Genomic DNA, 21,943 nt, shown 5'->3' on the forward strand with positions numbered 1-21,943 from the left:
GTATACAGTTGTATGTTTTCTTTACTTTATCTGTAATGCTTTCACATATTTTTTTTCTTTGCCACAATAACTGAAGTCTGTAATTTTGAAACTGTTTAAAAATCCAAATACACTTCGTTCAGCAGTGCTGCAGTTTCATTTTCAGTGGATTTCGCCTTTGCACGCCTTGGTGTCGCAGTTTTATCTGATCTCTTTTCGGCTATTTTCCCTTTTTTTCTCTGTTTTATTTTTGTTTGTTTGCACCGTTCGAGCGAAAATGAGGCAATGACACATACTGCTAAACGAATTCAATGGGCACAGTAGGCCTACTTTGATCAGCTTAAACTCTGGAACTGATTGCAAAAATCATTTACGAAACGTTAAAAAATGCCCTACGTTAGCGTTCTAAATTGTTTTGCAGAGCAAGAAGGAAAATCTTGACATATTTCTGACGTAAATATTTTTTGGACTGAATGTCTTTTTTTTTTTTTTTTTTTAATATTTGTGGAGTTGAACCCTTTTCTTTTGCCATTTTCTTTACTTTCGGTTTTCCTGGAAGACGATTGAACGCATGCGCTCTGGTAAGCTTATTCGTGAAAAAAACATTTTGAAAGGGAAAACCCGTTTCTTAGATAAGAACGCAGGCATGAAAAGGAGAGAAAAAAAAAGTTTCGGAAAACTTGGAAGACCCCACGTTCGTTGCCAGACCTTCACGACCTCCCCATGAATACCGACTTTGCTGCGACAAAAGTCTTGACCTTCGAAGTCCAGACGTTTTACTTTACGCCCGATGTACGCAAGTCAGTCCCCATACTATTGGGTAATGGTCAGCAACGGCCACACAGTAGTGGTCAGTGATGAAAACCCACCAAGAGGTCTCATTTAAATTAGGCACGCATGTCAGAATATGCGTGGAATGCAATGAAATGCGAAATAGATGACAGACACGTTAAAATTTTTGTACATGGGGCTAGGGGGTTCTCGGGACAGATTTTCAAATTTCGGTATGGGACCGTAACATGACCGGCACGTCTAAGAACGTCACCTGGGGGACAGGTTAGGCCACTTGACTTGTCCCCTTACACGGGCCTCAAGCCCAGGTTGACAAGACACTTGCAGTGCTGGTCAAAATCGTTTCTCCGGAAGACGTCCGTGAACTAGATGAAACTTGACTGTGGTCCGTTTCACAATAGTACACACACACACACACACACACACACACACACACACACACACACACAACCACCACCACCCCGCCCCCTTTTGGACCGTTGTATGTTAAGTATTCTCTTTCCCTCTTTTCTCTTCCGCTCTCCAACCCCCACCCCCTGATCCCCCCCCCCCTCTCTCTCTCTCTCTCTCTCTGTAGTCCCGGTTCGGTGAGACTTAACCACTAATAGTATTGGTCCGTAAATGCTGCTGCTAATAGCTCGGATTATTATGTTGAATGTACCGTAGACACGAACAATATGCGTGGCTAAGACAGACACAAACGGCACAGTACCGCAAAGCAGCTTGTAACGCTCCCTCCTCCCCCTGCAGCAAATTGTTTCTTAAGTAGGGCTTGTGGTCGACGTTTAATTGGGTATGCTACCATATCATCCTCCTCCACCCCCCACCCCCACCCCCCGTCCACACTGTGTCAGAACCCGATTGGCCTGACCAGTCATCTGCGCACCCACCCCCAGGATGACTAGATGGTCCTCGTCGATCCCGATGGACGAACCACACATGCTATCATATAGGCCCACTACACGGTTTTGCGCCAAAAAGTGGGTGGTCTTTCGGGAAAGGGTGATAATGGCGTGGGCGTTGACTCGGACAAAAGCGAACAGAAGCATGATGTGGTCTCTAATTCATCGCTTGGTATATCTGTTACAGTAGTATCGTTGTCACGTGCACAGTGTGGGGGAAAAGTGAGAATATGTTGGGGCTATCTGACTTAACCAATTCACTTTCAACCACAGTAAACGCAAGTGCAGCACACACAGTTGTTATTCAAATCATCTTTCTAAACACTTTCATACACATTTCACACTTTATGCATGTACCACACACTCACATACCAATTCTCATACGCACAATAATTACTTCGCTAAACCCATCCAAGTATTCAACAACAAAAATGCTGGTTGGTTTAAACAGTATTTTATTCGGAACATGTCACAATACAACATATCGTTGAACAGGTCAATAAGAAAATCTTATGTAAAGTCCTGTCCTGATACATGTACATACTGAATATGTGATGGATGTCATAACTAAAGTTAAGACGTGATCCAAATAAAATAATTTCAACCAAAAGACCCCTCGAACCCCTCCAACTACCGCCCAATAGCACTGACCAGCTGCATCTGTAAACTGATGAAGATGGTGAACGGTAGACTGATGTGGAAACTAGAGACTGACGGCCTTCTGGCGCAGATGGTCAACGGTAGACCATAGCCTAGAGATGGCCGTAGTGGTCGGCGAGGCTCTAAGCGCCATAATTTGATTTGATTTGACTTCCAACACACACATATGCAGGCAGTTTAACAGATTTACTAAAGCCAGCTAGTGAGTTAGTGAAAAATGAGTGACAAGCTTTAAGAGATTAAATGAAATCACTTAGAATTTTAGTGATTTCAAGAAATCCGATGGCCACAGTGGTTTCACGAAATAATTAACATTTTCAGGATTTCATAACATGACCGGTTTCACAATCTCAGAGAGATGAGATTTTTCCGTACTCAATTCAGTTCAGTTACTTACGGAAGCGTCGCTGCGTTCGGACAAATGCGCTATACCACATCTGCAAAGCAGATGCCTTACCAGCAGCGTAACCCAACGCGCTTAGGCCTTGAAGAAAAATAAAATGAAATTAATGAAATTACACAAGGTGCATTAATAAATGGATAAGTCGTTAGATTAGTGAATAAATTGAAATAATAGATAAAACGGAAATGAATATAAGATAAGGAATAAACATAAGGAAATGAAATATAGAAATAATGAATATCATTCATTCATTATGCCCATCGCTCGGGATGGGGCATAGGCCATCGACGACCCCTCGCCATCGCACTCTGTTCTGGGCTGTTCTGGCTATTCCAGTCCAGTTGGTCCCTTGCTGCTTCAGCTCTGCCTCGGTGTCTCGCCTCCAGCTGTTGCAAGGCCGGCCTCTCTTCCTCTTTCCCTGCGGGTTCCAGGTCAGGGCTTGGCGTGTGATGTTGGACGCTGGCTTCCTGAGGGTGTGTCCGATCCAGCCCCACTTCCTCCGCAGTATCTGCTTGGCCACTGGTTCCTGTCCCTCTCGCTCCCACAGATCTTCGCTTCGGATCTTCTCCTGCAGCACTCCGATCTTGTAGTTTTTCATCTCTCTCACTACTTGGATGGTTCTTCCTGCTTCATACATCGTCCTGATGTTCCATGTGGCTACTCGCGTTGTCTTAGGTGTAAGAAGGGGAGTCCGCTTTGCAGCTTCCTTTCGGCTTTCACTGTACCGCGTCATAAGTCTCCGGGACGGAGACCCTTCCTTGCCCAGGTGATTGTTTTGGTTCTTTGTCGTCGATGCTTTTGTAACTGGTCTTTTTTACAGGTAGGGTAGTTAACCCTACGCAAACCCCTTTATCCTCCGGGCGAAGTGGTCCTGCCTTAGTCGCCTCTTACGACATGCAATGCAGGGTAGTGGGTCTATTCTATCAGTGCCCAACCCACAGGGCGAAATAATGACATAACAATGTTGATATTAATAAGTGTACACGCACACACACACACACACACACACACTTTCGGTACTTGCGTTGACACCATTCTTATCAAGTCATAGAGAAAAAAAAAATATGACGTGTTCATAAAGTTGATGATAATTATGACAAAGTACAAGGAAACTAGACACTTGCCGCTGCCCCTCCCGAGCGGCACAATCGCTTCCTCACCTTGCAAAGGATTTTGGCCTCGGTCCGTTCTCGTGTTGAACTTGTAAACTGACAACTGATTGGTCAGAATACACAATGTTCTCCCGAACCAATCAAAACACACAACACACACATTCACACATACACAACAGGTAAGCAACAAATATGCAGTCTAACATGAAAGCACAAACAAATGTACACAGGCCCCAAACTACACATAAAAGGACACCACACACACACACACACACACACACACACACACGTTGGAGTCTCCCGTCGGTCCGGCGGATGATTAGGCAGGCATACTTACCTGTTAGTGTGTGTCCTCATATGGGAGAAGAGGCCAATTCTGGATGCGCAGCACTTCCCACAGGTGTTGCACACACACACACACACACACACACACACACACACACATACATACACGCCCCGAATATTTGTATTTTTGTATATATGCACACATATATACATGTGTGTGTATATGTATATATATATATATATATATATATATATATGTGTGTGTGTGTGTGTGTGTGAAATCATTGGATTGCGAGAAATCGTGGGCTTACAGGGTGTCTGATTTTCGACAGTCTCGTTCCCCTGATCCTTCCCTCCTGGTAATTTATCATGTTCTCTTCTTTCTTTTCCGGTTTTCAATTCTTCTTTGAATGTTCTTTAACTTCTCTCTTTCTTTGGGTGTGTTGTCATCATTTATGTAAACTGCCCTTTTGAGGGCACGTTCTTACTGATATTGGTGACATTTTTCTTTTCTTTTTTTTTTCTTTTTTTTCTTTCATCAGTTATAACAGTCTTAACAGTCGTGGACTTGAATTTGTACCAGTCATAACTGGGCGAAGTCTGCCTGGATTATCCACCTCATCTGTATCCACATCGTCTGTGATCTTTTTCACCAGTTTTCTGACTCCGTCCTGCTTTCTGACTTCAGCAGAATCATTGTCACTATCTGGCAAGTTCGCCACAGTTATATATCTTTCTCTGAATTCCATCATGTGTTCTACTTTTTGTTCCACTGTGTCCACAATTTTCTTTTCATTGGACTCGGCACTGCAGGCGGCATGTTTTGCCTCAAGGTTGTCCATTCTGTTAGATTATCTAGCATTTTCAGGACAATGTCCACTTTACGTTTCATTCTTCATGTGACTTCGTGTCTGCCTGGTTCTCTACATTTGTTTTACACAGCCACACAATGAAATCATCTCCTCCGTTTAAGCACTTTTTACTTAGCTTCTGTCGGTTCAGCACAGATTCGGTTGCACCATTTTTTTACAGCAATAGCACTCTATTGCCTCTGTTGCTTCATTTTCCAGGGCACCGGCACACCCTAGATAAGATAAGATATGAATAACTTTATTATCTCCAACTGGAGAACTTTGGTCAGGTGCATTATCACAACATAGACAAGTAAACAACATGGGGACCATAACTGTAAAAGTCGTCAACAGCTTTTACGAATATTACGAAGATACAAATGTAAAAAATATCACATACACTGTTTCATACATACATCCACACACTGCAGGTAATAACTAGTATTCTAAAAGTAAAAACAGAAAGAATTAAGAAACATTATTTGAATATAATTATAAACATAGCCTACTACACTGCACATTGATTATAATAGATAAGATGAGAATAAAGACAAATTGCGGAAAACCGCAACCAGATAATCAGCACACATCCGCACCCCCCCACCCCACCCCCACCTACCCCACACACGCGGATTACTTGATTAAACAAGAGTAATAAACATATGTTCTCAAATAAAAGCATTTTACATATTCGCTTTTAAAAACATTGCAATTATTACATCGTAATTATTAAACAGAAATATATTTAGAATATGGACGTTAGCATTAGACATATTTCATTGTACATTCATCCTGTATATTGCACATTATTCCTCCTACATATTGCACATTCATTATAACCAATTGTCACGTTTTTAAGCTCAGTAAACACACACACACACACACACACACACACACACACACACACCACAACTAGAACAAGGTACAGACTATCATGCACGGACTTTCACACATCTCGCATGAGTGCGCGCGCGCATACACACACACAGTTCTCAAGAAATTAAAAGGTGGATTGAACGTGGAATAAGTCTTCAGAGCTGTGGATTTCAACTTAAAAGTTCTGTAGCGTCGTCCTGATGGCAATAGCTCATAATACTTTGCTAAAATATGGGTGTCGTCAGTTGCTATCTGCCTGCTTTTTTTAACCACTCGACTTTCATACAGCTCTTGCATACTAGCTTGTTCCACTCCTACAATTTTACTGCATACACTCATGACATCGTTCAAAACACGCTTACTCCTCACTCCCAAACTTTCACACCAGCACATAAATGAAACTGAGCACGGACTCGATACAACATCGATAATAACTTTGAAGAATATTTGATTTTATACCAACATTTCTAAGCTTCTGTAAACAAAAAAAAAGTCAGCTTATTGTCTAAGATGGTCCCTAAATATCTATATTCATTGACCCTCTCCACTGTTTGACCATCAATAACAAGGTTAGCTACAGGCAATGGGTCTTTCCGAAAATCTATTAACATTTCTTTTGTTTTCAATACGTTGAGATCCAGATAGTTTTTCTCACACCAGGCACAGAACTTTTTAATTTCACTGAAATAAATAGCATCAGAGTTGGACAGATCTTCAATTGCCGAATCATCAGAATATTTTATGACAGGAGTTTCCTCCGTGCCTCTGCAGTCATTTGTATACAGTATAAAAAGAACAGGGGACAGCACTGTACCTTGGGGTGCACCAGTAGAAGTAGATTTTAGAGAAGAGTGGGCAGAATGAAAGCGGACGGACTGAGTTCTATTGAGAAGAAAACTTACTATCCAAAGAGTAAGCTTCGGATCAACATCCATGCCTAGCAGTTTGAGGGCAAGGAGATGACGTTGTATTGTGTTAAAAGCAGAAGAGAAGTCAACAAAAAGGATACGAACAAAAGATCCCGTGTTATTCAAATGAAGGAAAGCATTATGAAGGAAAGTTAGGATAGCATCGTCAGTACTTCTGTGTGCTTTATATGCAAACTGAAGAGTCAAGCTGCTGTTCAGTGAAAGAAAGATGATGTCGGAGAATAATTTTTTCAAAGCATTTCATCACTGCTGAAGTCAGGGCAACAGGACGGTAATCATTTAGTGCGGCTGGGTTCTTTTTCTTGGGGATAGGACAGATAGTAGATTTTTTCCAGATGCTGGGGACAGAGCAGTCGAAGCTTCAGAGACCAGTTGAAAATTTTACAGAACACGTCACACAACTGGGAAGCACATGTTTTCAGTAATTTTCCGCAGATATTGTCGGGGCCAATTGCCTTCGTGACATTCAGTTTTAAAAATAAAAATTCAACTTTTGCATCGATCTGAAAGTCCTCACCTGTGTTCCTATCTTTGATCTTTTCCTGCAACTGTCAGATAACACTATCCAGTTTCTCAGATCATTACTTTCAAAGCGACAGTAGAAATTATTAAGTTTGTTTGAAAAATCAAGCTGTTCATCCTTTTTCATTTCACAAGCTACTGTTTTCCTTTTCGTTTCTCCAGTGATCATTTTTAACCCATCCCATGCATCTGCCATTTTTCCTGTCTGAAACTGTTGCTCTACTTTTGATTTGAATTCCCTCTGTCCCCTTCGTAATTCACCTTTAAGCTTCTTTTGTATCAGTTTCCTATCCTTGTTCCCTGACTGAAACGCTACCTTTTTCTCGTTTAAAATTGTTTTGAGAGACTTTGAGATCCATGGTTTGTTGTTGGGGAAAAGTTTAATTATTTTTGTTGGAATTATCATGTCTTCACAGAAACTGATATAAGATGTAACAACATCAGCTGCTTCATGAACATTCTCACATGGGTCAGTCAACACACTCCAATCAGTACAATCAAAACCTCCTCTCAGTTCATCCACACACTCTGACGTCCAAACTTTCACACTCTTTTTCAAAATCGGCTCTGTCTATCTTTGGTCTGTAGGCTGGGATTAAATGAACAACATGATCAGATACACCCACTGGTGCAAGGGGAACAGATTTGTAGGCATTAGGAATGTTCCCATAACACAGATCGATTGTCTTGTCCAGTCGGGTCCGGCAGGTAACATTGTTCAAAAGAAGGTAAGGCTTTCTTTAAATGACAGTGATTAAAATTTCCAACATAAAACACGGGGCGTCGGCAGAGATGAGTTGAAGGTCGCGAACAACACCTGCGATCGTCCTACCTGCACGTGCAGCAGATGCCTGGTCAAAAACTGGGGACAACAGTCAAAAAAATACGGCCGAACTCACGTGGCAGGTATCAGGCCTCAGCGACACTGATATGAGTTCAAGTTCCTGTGTACACAGTTGCTTCTTCACACACACATTCGCACTGTCACACCACTTCTCGTTGACATACAAGCACACGCCACCACCCATTTTCTTCCCCACTTTCTTGCAGTCTCTGTCCATTCTGTATGGAGTGTTAAAACCATCAATAGCAACACATTCATTCGACACTTTCTCACTAAACCAGGTTTCGGTAAAACAAAGCACACACGAGTTCCTAAAATCATTTAAAAATCGACAGTTTGCTCGTACTTCATCTAAATTAGTTTCTGCCGTTTGGGTTTTAGATCTGACATTGGATAAAATCATAGATGGCAGTGGGGGCTTAGTGTTATTTTTTCTCAGTCTTCTCTTTACGCCTCCTCTCTTTCCTCTCTTTCGTGCTTTCTTTCTCTCACCTTCTCTTTCATTCTCCTCATCATCACAAATAAGATCACGAGGAAACAGTTGCTCAGTAAAAGCGGATAGGTCGCGCACTGACCGTAAACTGAGAAGGAAATCACGGTCGTAATGTAAGGCGGTTGTACCTCCTCGCTGTCCGCCATTTAAACCACCCGGTGACACAAAAACACCACAAACACTAGTCCGGAACACAGCCAGCACCACCACAGCCTCACAACTGTCACACTCTTCATGTTTAACACCTTGCACACCTTTTTGAAACAATATTAAAGCACAAGGACAGGGCGAGGACAGCAAAAACACGACTGAAACACTGAGCACAAACACCTGCGTGTCGCCCCCTCGCGAACCGCCACCTATAGACAAATCCATGGTGCACACTGGTTCACCATTTTCTTCCTTTGGTCGTCTGCTGTCGCGGTGGTGTTTTGGCTGAGTTTTTGCGACTGCGATTTACAATGATTTACAAATGAGAAAGCAAGGAGGAATATGCAGTCAACTATCTTGATCCAGCAAGTAAAATGAACAACGAAGTAGATTTATGAATTAGATTACAAGTAATTACCAATTTGTACCTATCTTAGAACCCTGAAAATGTTAACGATGCAGGTCAAAAACAGAAAAGGCAAACGAAAGTGAAAAGTCGTTACAGTACTGTGCATTGAAGGAAATCGTAACTCCTGCGCAAGTGATGGGGTTTTTAAACTTTGAGTGGAAAGCTTGAAGCGGTGACTATTTGAACATTTATTTTTTTTAATTAAACCCTCGACTTGGTAGGTATTAACGTGGCGATAGCCTTGAGATGGCCTTAGTGGTCGGTGAGGCTCTGAGCACCATAATTTAATTTGATTTAATTTACATTCTTTGAACAAAAAGAAGTCAACAGCAAGGGAGAAAAGTAGTCCAAACACGCGTTTTTCGACCTTGGTCTTTATGCGGGCGGACTTGTTTTTCGCCTTTCTGTGATTCGTGCGTGTTGGCGCCTTGACCATGGTCTCATAGTTGCGCCGATGGTGCATCATCAGCAGAACTGATGGAGCGGCGAGAATTGAGCGCTTGCTCCTCAAGCATGTGCTGGCTGTTGGACGCGTATGCCTTCAGTTGCTGAAATGCTGGCCGTGATGTTTCTCCCGTCTTCTCAGCCCTATGCTGGAAGCCGTAAAGCCTTCCACGTGCAGACCACCAGCCTTGTCCAACCTCGTCGTCCCTGTAGATCTCCTTGGTCAGTTCCTGACAGCCCTGCCAGCAGCTCGTTTTTCTTCCAGAAGATATACAAGGGCTTCATATTCATTATTATTGTTGTTGTTGTCATTTCCTTACAAGGCGTCGAGGATGATGTTCTTTTCCTGGTCTTTCACATTCCCAGTGTTGTGTTCTGGTCACGCCAGTCTCGTATGTGCTTCCGATCTCCGCAGCCCGGGTTTCTCCGCTGTCGCTGATCCTGTGGGATTTTCCCGAAAACTGAACTGCTGAGAGCTTTAACTCCACACTGTACAACTTTCCTTGGGGCTTTTTTTCAGAAAGAGACAAATGCTCCCCTTCCATCCTGGATCATTGTTCACAGAATTCAGTTGCTCTTTTTTTTTCTCTTCTTTTGAAGAAGAAAAAAATCTGCTTCCATTCAAAACAAGTCCTCATCCTTGTTCAGTTATTTTATAACTATACTGCATTTTCTGTAATGAGCCAAACCCGATCTGCACCAATAAAACCACTTCATTTTAACAAAATATAAAGATATGTCTTCTCATAAGTCAAAGGTTAAAAGAGAATACTCGTATCGATTTGGTGCGCCGCTCATAACAAACACGGTGAAACAGAAGAACGCACACTTACCGTGTTTCCGACATTAATTGATTGACCGTCCGTGCCTGGTTTGTCGTCAAGCAAATGAACATGGGAGTGCTTTTTAATCACCTCCCACCAATATCAACAGAGCTTGCTTTAGCTCTGCCTCAAGCTCTAGTCATACAGCATTGCAGCTGACCTAGAAAAAAAGACATTGATGATTTTTCACTTGGTTTAGATGCGATAAACTTCAATGATGGACTGACTTTTTTTTTTTTGTTTAAAAAAATTCAAGTAGGTTTATATTTTTATGACGAGCATGGTGCTAAATTTCTGCAGACAGTGTGTTTTGGACATTTAAGTGATTGACTGGTTTTTGTTAGATTCGTAGCTGATCCTCTGTATAGCCCCCATTTCCGAAAAATAAGTCCCTTTATCCCCAACTCAAAAGCAGCTTTCCTGTTGCTGGGTTGCTCTTGGGGTCGCCTTTGGTTTAGACATTAATATTAGAATCTTGCGAACAGTATATGGACTTCACCTTCGCGCTGGTCAGTGAGTCGATGTCGTCAGAAAAATCTACACAACCAGGCCTAGCCCTTGGATAAAATCCGGCTATCTTTAAATCATACAGCTGTCTCGATGCAGACATGGGCAAATCTTTCTCTCTCTCTGTGTGTGCGTGATTATATTTTATTAACGAAAAAAAAAAAACCCCACTGACACAAACGCCCAGCCCAGTGCAGAAGAACGCGCACATACAAATCGCCCAGTAGCGAGTGAGATAATGCACAGCTGCATTCAGTGCGAGGCATTCGGAATATTCGTCACGAGGTCACTCGATCAAGACTCTGGACTGGTTCGTTGTCTATACCTAGGTACAGAAATTCACTCTTGGACATGAACAAACATTAGAATAAAATGTAAATAAACTAAAATTGTGTATAAGTTATGATTAAGTTACGAAAGTATGTACATTAATATGTTCAATAACTGGTGAGTTTGGGTTTACTGGTAATCACGTGGTGTTAATTTAGTGATTTCTACGGTCGTGTAATGTTCATTTGTGTTGGATTTCTGGTGTTCCTTATCTCTACAAATTCATATTTTTCGTCGTGTCAGAATCAGTCTTTACAGTCTTCTGTATTCATTACGTTCGAGCTCCACTATGTGTAGATCTGCTAACTTATGGTGTTTGTTCTGTTACATTTACGATCTAGAAACTGATGTGTACAATGTACAATGCTCCTGAGTTCATTCTGGCAGATGTACAATGTTCTGAACTTAGTTCCTTTACATCTATAATGTTCTGATGTTCGTTCTTTCAGACCTACAGTGTTTTGGGATTCGTTCTTTTAGGTCTACAATGTTCAAGTATTTGTTCTTTCAGAGTTGAAATTGTTCTGGTGTTCGTTCTGTCAGATGTGCAATCTTTGTGATGCTCGTTCTGGCAGATGTAGGTATCATACAATCTTTACGATGTACGTTCTGTCTGATGTACAATTTTCTGTCAGATATACAATCTTTGTGATGATCTTTCTGACAGATGTACAATGTTCTGGTGTTCCTGTTCCTGCTGCTGATCCCAGTGACAGTGATGATCTCCTGTTCCATCGTGATCATGAAGAAAGTCCGCATGCAAGTGCGTCCATCCATTCCTCCCCTCGACAACCATCAAAACAATATCAACACCGCCAACAACAGCCGCGACGGTACCAGCAGCGAAGGTGCCAGCATCCAAACGCGATCACTGAAGGTAAGAGATATATGAGGTGGTTAGTGATGGGAGCAGGGGTAGGCTGCAGACTGACAACGTTAAAGGTTCATCTTAGACCTGCTGCGTTGCGCATCGTTGCATAACGTTGTATCGTACTCAGTTCTAGGCCAAACGGACATTTGTATTAGGTTTCGCTCGTTGGATGTTGGGGCCAAATACGTGAAATTCAGTTTGCAATTCGACCTTAACCTCAGTCATGTATTCGCGAGTGGTCGAACGTCTTGAAGGCTTCGACTCTCACTGAAAAAAAAAAAAAAATCACGAGACCATCTCATCAGCTGATGAAAGGGGACACCAGTGAATAGCGCCATGTTCTAAAAACCTGGCAAATGGGTAGATAAGTAAAGAACCATGCATTAAACTGAACATATATATCTGCGCATTAAAGCAATTACATTGCTTTAAACTGTCAGCCTAGCGCAACACAGGACGCCGCCATATTGCGCTTGGCTCTCAAGAAAGGAAACAGAACAAGGTCAATTTTGACGTCACATGGACTGTAGTCAAAGCCAACTTCCAGGATTGCTCGGTTGAGAACAACTGTTGGAAACGACGAATGTTCTGTGATTCATGCTGCAGGCCCATCATATTCATGGTTTTCAAAAGCTGTAACAGTCAAATCATTGTCTCTGCAGCATGTGCTTTCATCGGGCACGTTGGAGTTAGCAAATAAGCAGTTTTCACACAGGCACTCACAACTTTGATCTGTCTGTGTTGACTTTTCAGCAGCCTGTTTCAACTCTTCTTCCGTAAACTAAAGTTCAAAATTGTATGTAACTAAACCAAAATTTTGCGGACACAGACTTTGCATGCCACCATCTTAAATACAAACTTCTCGAAACTGCTGACTTGAATTCAGATAAAGAAAGACTAGGCTGATTCGGATTAGGCAGTGATAATGGGGTCAAACTTCACGCCACCACGTGTGATGACAGTTTCTGATTGTTTCCTTTCTGTTCATGCCCATTGGTGCTTCTGTGGTTAATTGACTGCGCTTGTGTGATGTTTTATTTCTGATTTAATAAAATTTTGTGTTCTTCATTTATTCTCTCTCTCTCTCTCTCTCTCTCTCTCTCTCTCTCTCTAAGTGATTGTAGGACTTTGTTCAATGTACGTTTAACATCGGCATTCTGTCCAGCGGAAACGAACAGTATCAGAGGATAAAATCATCAACATGGCGGTGGTGAACATCATCGTGGACAGCCAATCAGACGCCAGTGTAGGTGGTCCCTTCGGCTGCATGTGACCTTTCGATCGCTTCGGGTTATTTTTCTCCCATTTAGCGCGTACACAGTTAGGGTGTTTGCGACTACGGACTTGTAAATAGCGTCCATTTATAAGTCCGTGGTTTGCAACTGAAGAGGCATTATAACTGAACATCATGATTGTAAACGTTCGGGCCCAAGTGGTAGGTTTTCCTTCATCAGGTACGGATAATCAAGCAGTCTGTTATCAGTTGTGATAATGGCGTCGATGGAACCGACAAGTAGCAAAATACTTATCACTTCATTAATCCTGTCGGGCTTAGAGAATTCTTCCTCCTGTAGTGCTCACGTGCACGAGAACGTATGAGGGTTGGGGGCCGGGCGGGATGTGAATTTCTCCAGTTGGAGATAATAAAGTTATTATCTTATCTTATGTTCAGTTTGTACTCAAAACACTCTTTTGCACATCAACTAGTATTGATGCTGCTTGTGAACGCATGTACGCTGCTAAATGACCGCCCTCGTATATTGGCACTGTGTGTGTGTGTTCATTCGTTCGTTCGTTCGTTCTTTTATTTGTCATTTCAGACGAAGTGTGTATTTGTGTGTGTTCAATTCTTCGTCGCCTTTCCACAATTGTAAATTTAGACCAAGGGTGTGTGTGTGTGTGTTCGTTCTTTTGTTTAACGTCCATCTGCAATTGTCGTTTCAGACTGGACGGAGTGTGTGTGTCTTTGTTTCTCGTTGTCTGAAAACCGGGACCACTCATAAACTCCGACAAGGTACGCGCACGGAACAAAATGCGAACAGTGCTATTCACACATGAGTGGAAAACTGCAAAGTGCTTTTTAGCCAGCAGGTGCTTTACCTTTGACGTCTCAAAGAGCCGCCATTCCCACTTATCACCCGCCCAGTCACCTCCGTCGTCACAACTGACAAAGCAGTTGACTTACGATGAGGAATGGAGCTTGGGAACAAGATGGAGAAAAGGGGGTGGGGAGAAAGGGACGGGGAGGGGGAGGGCAGGGAGCGAAGGCTAACGGTTAAGTGGCAGTACATCGAGTATGTAGGATTGAGTTTAGCGAACTGCTGGCTAAAGTACAAAGCAGGGCTTGTGTCTTGGCACTGAATAACGAGAAAGCGGATTTTTGTTTTATACTGAAATACCTGCCCAAGACAACAGATGAAAAAAGCCACATCAGGATTTAGAGATTTTTATGTGTTAGGTTAAAAGCGGATTACTGGCCCACAGCCTTTTACGGCGATAGCGGCATTGACTTCATATTCACTGTGTCTGATTCAGCCAAGAGAGGCGGGGTCCAGTCCTCTCCTGTTGTTTAAACTTCACTTATTGAAGTCGGATACCCCCGTTCACACATACAGAATAATTTCACACGCATCGGGTCATATTACAAAGTTAAAACTAATGAATACTGATGTTGGCAGATTACAATGATGCAACGGGATTATTATTATTATTATTATTTTACTATAGAAAAGCATACACACATCAAAACAGTGGAAAAAGAGCACAAGAAAGCAGTGTGTATATGTATGTTTGCGCGCGCGCGTGTGTTTTTCTGATATATATGGATTAATTTGGATGTTTTCATTTGTACATATTGATGTGCAATACTTTACTGAATTAACTTAAGTGGGCGCGCGCGCGTGTGTGTGTAAGGTTTGTTTTAGTCTATCGACAGCTATCGTAAATTTTTTACCACTGTCTTTTTTATGGTGTGTATGATGATATATTTTGCGTTTATAACGAACCTGAGATTGCACACTTAATTTTCATGTCAGTGGATTAGTAAAGTGACAGAGGTGTGGTCAGATCGAATCATAACACTTCGTAGACTTAATATTTATGACTTCTTATTTGTTTGCTTGTCTGTTGTTTTGCAAGACAATGTATTTGATTTTATCATGACCACAGCGATGCACTCCCTCCAGTCCCTCCCAACTCCCCTCTATTCCAAACGCATCGGAAACATGGTAAACACACACCACACCACACACCACACCACACCACACCACACCACACCACACCACACCACACACACACACACACACACACACACACACACACACACACACACACACACACACACACACACACACACAAGGCTTACAACCAGAGCCAAGAGCTTTGTACAGAGGGTTGAGGTGGAGGTTAAAAAAAATTGTACGTTTCAATCACATCTATCCTCTTAACTTTCTGCAGTACTTTTGGGCCAAAGGCCCACAGGCATTATGCAGAGTCGGTTAGACGTTGGACTCCTGATCCAGTGTTCATCAGTGATCAGGGTTCGAGACCCCGTTTTGGCATGGTGGTGTGTCCTTGAGAAAGACACTGAATACTCTGAATGTCCTCACTCCACCCGACCAGGTATGAATGGGTACCACACTTTGGTTGGGGAAGGTTAAAACGAACGGCGGAAGGAGATTGACTGGGTTCCACCTTCCTGTGCCAAGCCTTAGCTGGACACAGTGGATATGAATTCACTGCTCCGCAGGCCGTAAAAGGCTATGGGACCATTAATCTTAACTTTCACCTCAATAGAGTACCTTTAATCTTAACTTTCACCTCAATAGAGTACCTTTAATCTTAACTTTCACCCCAATAGAGTACCTTTAATCTTAACTTTCACCCCAATAGAGTACCTTTAATCTTAACTTTAACCTCAATAGTGTATATTTTAATCTTAACGTTAACCTCAATAGTGTACCTTTAATCTTTAACCTCAATAGTGTACATTTTAATCTTAATCGTAACGTTAACCTCAATAGTGTACCGTTAATCTTAACTGTAACCTCAATAGAGTACCTGTAATCTTATCTTTAACCAAAATAGTGTACCTTTAATCTTAACTGTAACCTCAATAGTGTACCTCTTGACTTTAACCTCAATAGTGTACCTTCAATCTTAACTTTAACCTCAGTTGAGTACCTTTAATCTTAACTTTAACCTCAATTGAGTACCTCTAATCTTAACTGTAACCTCAATAGAGTACTTCACTTTCACCTCAGTAGAGTACCTTTAATCTTAACCTTCACGTCAATTGAGTACCTTTAATCTTAACTTTAACCTAAATAGTGTACCTTTAATCTTAACTTTAACCTCAATAGTGTACCTTCAATCTGAACTTTAACCTCAGTTGAGAACCTTTAATCTGAACTTTAACCTCAATTGAGTACCTTTAATCTAAACTTTAACCTCAATAGTGTACCTTTCATCTTAAATTTTAACCTCAATAGAGTACCTTTAATCTTAACTTTAACCTAAGTTGTATATCATTAATCGTAACTTCAATCTAAGTATTAGGCTTTACCATTAACCTTAACTTGAACCTAAGTTATATACATTTAATCTTAAATTTAATCTAAGTAGTATACCTATAACTTCATCTTTAACCAAAGTAGTATTCATTCAACCTTTTAACTGAAGTAGTGTGCCTTTAGCCTTACATTTGATGTAAGTCGTCTTGGTCGTCTATCTGAAATCCGAAGCGACGCAGTCTGTGTTCTCGGCGATGGGAACGCAAGTTGCTCCACACTTTAAGACTGGAGGCACACAGGCGCACAAAGGGGTAACAACGGTAGTCTGTTTTCTGGGAGGTGCGGACACTGCTGTGTGACGTCTGTTTCGTGCAGCATCGACACGTTGTCGACATTCCTCTTCAACTGAAACCAGCTGTCATTCTGGAAACGAGAGACCTCCATACTGGTCTGCTGCAGAGTTTTCAAGTTGGCGAGACTGAATGCCGCTCCATTTAAGGTAACTCTACAAAGCGTCCTTATACGGTAGTTTGGGCCTTCCATATCTGCTTAAGCTTTCCTTGAGCTGACCGAACACCCGTTGTCTGGATATACGACCCTCATCCATTCTTAAGACATGGCCAGTCCTGCGTAGCTGAGCCTTCAGTAACATCGACTCATGCTCGTTGAGCCAGTTCTGTCCAGCACCTCTTGGTTTGTGACTTTGTCCTGCCAGCGGATGTTCATGATCGTGCGCAGTGGTCTAGTATGGAATTGCTCTAGCTGCTTGATGTGCTGTGTTGAGTTACACAGACACGTGTGCGTGAGGTTGTTTTTAAGTGGAAGAGCCCTTGCACAGAGGGCGATCCCACTCTTGGCAGAAGGAACCTTGACCCAGTGATACAGGGAACCTTTACAACTGGAGACTCGCGGCAGCATTGCTCTGAAGGCTACCCCTTGCCTTGACTCGCGAGAACCCAGCCACTCTCGCCGCGAGGTAGATAAAAGAAACACACCTTCCTAGCGTGTCTCGCGAGAAACTCACCTACCTAGCGTGTAAGAAACTCGCCTCAGGACAATGCCTGCTGGAATCTCCTTTCTGACCGTTGGACCTTACTGATGGCCTAATCCGCCCAGTCCGCTAGAACCAGTCTTCGCATGCATGGGTAGACGAGCCCAAACTCATGAAGGTTTCAAACTGGCTACCCTCACCAAGTTTGGCCGGCCAGTCGAAGCCAGTGTCCGGGGTGTGGCCGCTGTTGCATGCAAACAGCTGCTACAGGGAGCTAGAGGTGAGAACTGAGTGCCAGTTACGAACTACTGTGGAGAGTATTGCGTGTTTCCCCGTGGGAGGTACGATAGGTACTGTATACTTCTCCCTGACACCCAATCACTCCATAATGTAAGTCGTATACCTTTAACCTTAACTTTAACCCAAGTTGTACCAGTAATCTTTACTTTCATTTGGGTGGTACCTTTAACCGAAGTAGTACCTTTAACATTGACTTTAACCCAAGTAGTGCATTTAGCATTGACTTTAACCCAGGTAGTACCTTTAACCTTGATTTAACCCAAGTAGTATCTTTAACCTTATCTAGGACCTAAGTAGTACCTTTAACCTTAACTTTAACTTAGACCCAGGTAGTAGTATATTATAGTTCTTTGATTGGTTGATGGATCCTGCTGCTGACGATGGTGCTGTTCGTTCTGTTCTGGTACATTTAACCTAACCTTTGACCTAAGTAATCTTTAACATGAACTTTAACTTAAGTGGAATACCTTTGACAACACACCTTTCAATATTTAACCTAAGTAGTATATATTTAACCTTAACTTCAACCTAAGTAGTATATAGTTGATTGTCCGACAGATCCTGCTGCTGACGATGGTGATGTTCGTACTGTTCTGGACACCCTATGGCGTACTGTCCTTGCTGGCTGGCGTGGGAATGGAGGTGGATGCCGGCCTCTCTGCAGTACCCACCATCATGGCCAAGACCCACTGTGCAGTCAACCCCATCGTCTACTTTGTCTGCTTCCACAAGTACCGCTACCCGATTCGCCTCCTCCTAGGGATGGATGTCAATTAGCCGTAGGTGTTGGGCCTTATGCTTGGCTTATATCAGAGACTGGCATAAGCTTACAGTTGGGGCCAACAGCAGAATGACAGCTGTATGATCAATGGTTTCCTCACTGCAGTGGGAATTCATTTACAGCTTAGTCTTTTGTGAAGGACTATGATTTCTCATACTATGAGGCAAGATTGCACTGGCTCTTGGTGCTGCAGCCTTGGTGGCCAGTTGGTATTTTGGGACCATCCCAGTGCCGACTGTCCTGAAGTCCTCTTGGCCAAGAGAGTAGGGCTATAACTTGGGCAAGACAGTTTCCACTATACTAATCAAATTCAAGTTCCAGGATAGTCGGGACAGCAGTTGTCTTCTCTGCTGTTCTGATGGTCATAGGCATGACTATCATCCAAGGCATATAAGCAACTGTACAGCTACAATTCTTTTTCGTTCGTTGGCTGCAACTCCCGTGTTCACTCATGTACAACCGTTTTGTTTTGCTCTGCCATGTGTATGGCATTTTTGGGGGGTTTATGCTGGGCATATTCTTGCTCATTAACCCACCACCTCCTTTCGAACTCTGACATGGATTACAAGATCTCTAACATGCAATTTGATCTTCTGCATGCTTTATACACACAAAGGAGTTTCAGCCACTAGCAGGTCTCGCACATTGACCAGGGAGATTGGAAAAATCTCCATCCTAAACCCATGTGGTGGGGGTAAAAACGGGTGTACACGTAAAGGCCCACTCTTGTATATGAGTGAACACGAGAGTTCCATCCCACGAGCAAAGAAGAACCTGGGTGTGCTGAAACTGGAGATGGAATTCCCGAAACATGGGTGAGAATCCAACGCTCTCTCTCCATAGGAACGGCGAAAGAGACGTTAACAGCGTTTCACACCAATTACCATCATCAAAATATTGCAAGCGGAAGCTCTTATACTGAAGAGGTGAATGTTGACAAAGAATACCACAATTTTGATGACGGAAACTAAAGGTTGGGTCATTCAGACACCCACTGGACATCCGAGGGGTCTGTGCAGAGGAGAAGAGAGGACTGGCCGTACTGAGTGAGCTAACCATTCAGCCACTCCACCTGTCATAGCAACAAATTACTGTACAGCTGAGGATGAGGGTTAGTTGTTTTTTTCTTTAGAGTGATTCGTTTGTTTTATTTTCCTTTTGTTTTTTCCGCACTTGTGGGATATAGTCCGACAATATGTCAGAATAAAAAGGAAAATAAGCAAAGAGGTTGGAAAAGCTAACATAAAACAACTATAACAAGTGTCCTATTGGACTGCGCAGCAAACTTTCTGCAACAGCAGATAACATCTTAACATTGTCAAGAATATATTCAAGTGAGTTTGGTTAAAAATATTTTAAACTGGCATTCAAATATGACATGTATTCTTGAAGTAAGTTCTCCAAACCACATACGCATTTAGTATCTTTGATGAACTTAGTAACAAAAAACATTCAGCTTTATCCTGTTCGATAATACATGAATCTTGTGGGTGTGTGTGGGTGTGAATTTAATGTCATGTTCCTTTTCTTTATGATGTTGTTGGTATTATTGTTTCCTTTTGTACAGCACACAGAGCTCTCAATTATATTGTTAGGCTATACATGAGGAAACCAAATTAGAATTTCTAAATGTTTATTATTATTATGGGTAGTAGTAGTATTATTCCATGATTAATTTTCTGGTTCAGCGCATGGATGTATATGGAATGCCCCCCAACATTTCCATGTTCAACAGAAAAAAATTGTGTCTGTGCTCAGCAAAGAAGAATAAAATGTCTGAAATCTCAAGAATAAGATATTTGAAACCTATAAGAAATTACCTTGACCATAACAGTTTCAGTTTCAATTTTTCAAGGAGACATCGATGCATCAAATCCATATATGCTACACCACATCTGCTAGGCAAATGCCTGACAACAGTATAACCCAACACGCTTGTCAGACCTTGAGTGCATCAGGTTCTGGCGGTAAAAAACGGTTCTCTTTTCGAAACAAAAGGGCTTCATGATCTTTTCCGACTCCTTGTCAGCCCTGGAGGAGATCGCGTGCAGGAATCTGACACATCCCAAACTGCTGGAATTCTACGATGCTTTTACTCTCGCAACGAAGAAAGGATGTGATGTGTTGGCCTGGGTTCCCGGCCATGTTGGCATTCGTGGTAACGAAAGGGCAGACCAGCTGGCTAAGAACGCTGTAAAGGGAAAATTGTCAAAATCCTTTGTACCATTCACAGACATGAAACAGAAGGTGAACAGTTACGTTAAGGATCTTTGGCAAGAGGAGTGGAACACCCAGACGGACAACAAGCTGTTCTAAATCCATCCAGACCGAAAAGAGACCCTCCCATCGGTGGTGAAGAATAGGAGTCTGTGCTGTGCAGACTGTGCGCGGGGTACACTTTAAAAAAAAATTTTTTTTTAAAAACTCGTTCTTTCTTGTTGAAGGGGGAAGAGGCCCCTCGATGTATTCCCTGTGATGAGCCTCTCACCGTGAAACATGTGCTCCTTGACTGTTGGGTTCTGCATGACGTGAGACAGACATTACATGACGGTTTCTCTGAAGACTGTTTTGTGATGTCCCCCCGTGGATGCTGATGGACTTCTTGAAAGAAGTGAACATTTTTAATCAGGTTTGAAGGTTTTAAACTTTGAGTGGGAAGCTTAAAGCGGTGACTAGTTTTCATTGTTTTTGTTGTTGTTTTTACCCTCGACTTGTAGTAGGTATTAATGTGGCGATAGCCTTGAGATGGCCTTAGTGGTCGGCAAGGTTCAAAGCGCCATAATTTGATTTGATTTGAGACCTTGAGTGCATGCATATATCTGTACCAATCAGAGTGGGCAGAATTTGCCAGAGGACAACACTTTTGTGGCCATGTGTTCTTTTTTTAGTGTGTCAAGAGCATGCTGCACACAGCCCCTCAGTTTGCCATCTACTCCAAATGACAAGGTGCTCAGTTTGATTTTCCAGTCAAACTTGGGTGAAAGGGCAAGAGTGGGATTTGAACCCACGCCCCTCATGGACACTGTGTTGGCAGATGAGCATCTTAACCACTCTGCCACCTTGCTCCTTGACCGTTGTAATACAGTGGTTCAAATTCAATATGAAAACTGTTAAAATATGAATTCCAGTTTCCACAACCATACCATTTTCACCAACAATATGACAATACACACCAGA

The 21,943-nt window shown here is 42.3% G+C and overlaps 1 protein-coding gene across 1 annotated transcript in view; it reads left to right on the forward strand.

The window, feature by feature from the left end:
* LOC143296606 (rhodopsin, GQ-coupled-like) overlaps positions 1–19,241 on the forward strand; it is a 34,225-nt gene extending 14,984 nt beyond the window's left edge. Inside the window, exons 6-7 of the mRNA XM_076608634.1 lie at positions 11,980–12,189; positions 18,544–19,241. Of these exons, the coding sequence (XP_076464749.1) occupies positions 11,980–12,189; positions 18,544–18,762 (429 nt within the window). The 3' untranslated portion in view covers positions 18,763–19,241. The remainder of the gene's footprint in view (positions 1–11,979; positions 12,190–18,543) is intronic.
* The last annotated feature ends 2,702 nt before the right edge of the window (positions 19,242–21,943 follow it).

This window comes from Babylonia areolata, chromosome 21, assembly GCF_041734735.1.
Source record: "Babylonia areolata isolate BAREFJ2019XMU chromosome 21, ASM4173473v1, whole genome shotgun sequence".
In the NCBI taxonomy this organism is placed as follows: Eukaryota; Metazoa; Mollusca; class Gastropoda; order Neogastropoda; family Buccinidae; genus Babylonia; species Babylonia areolata.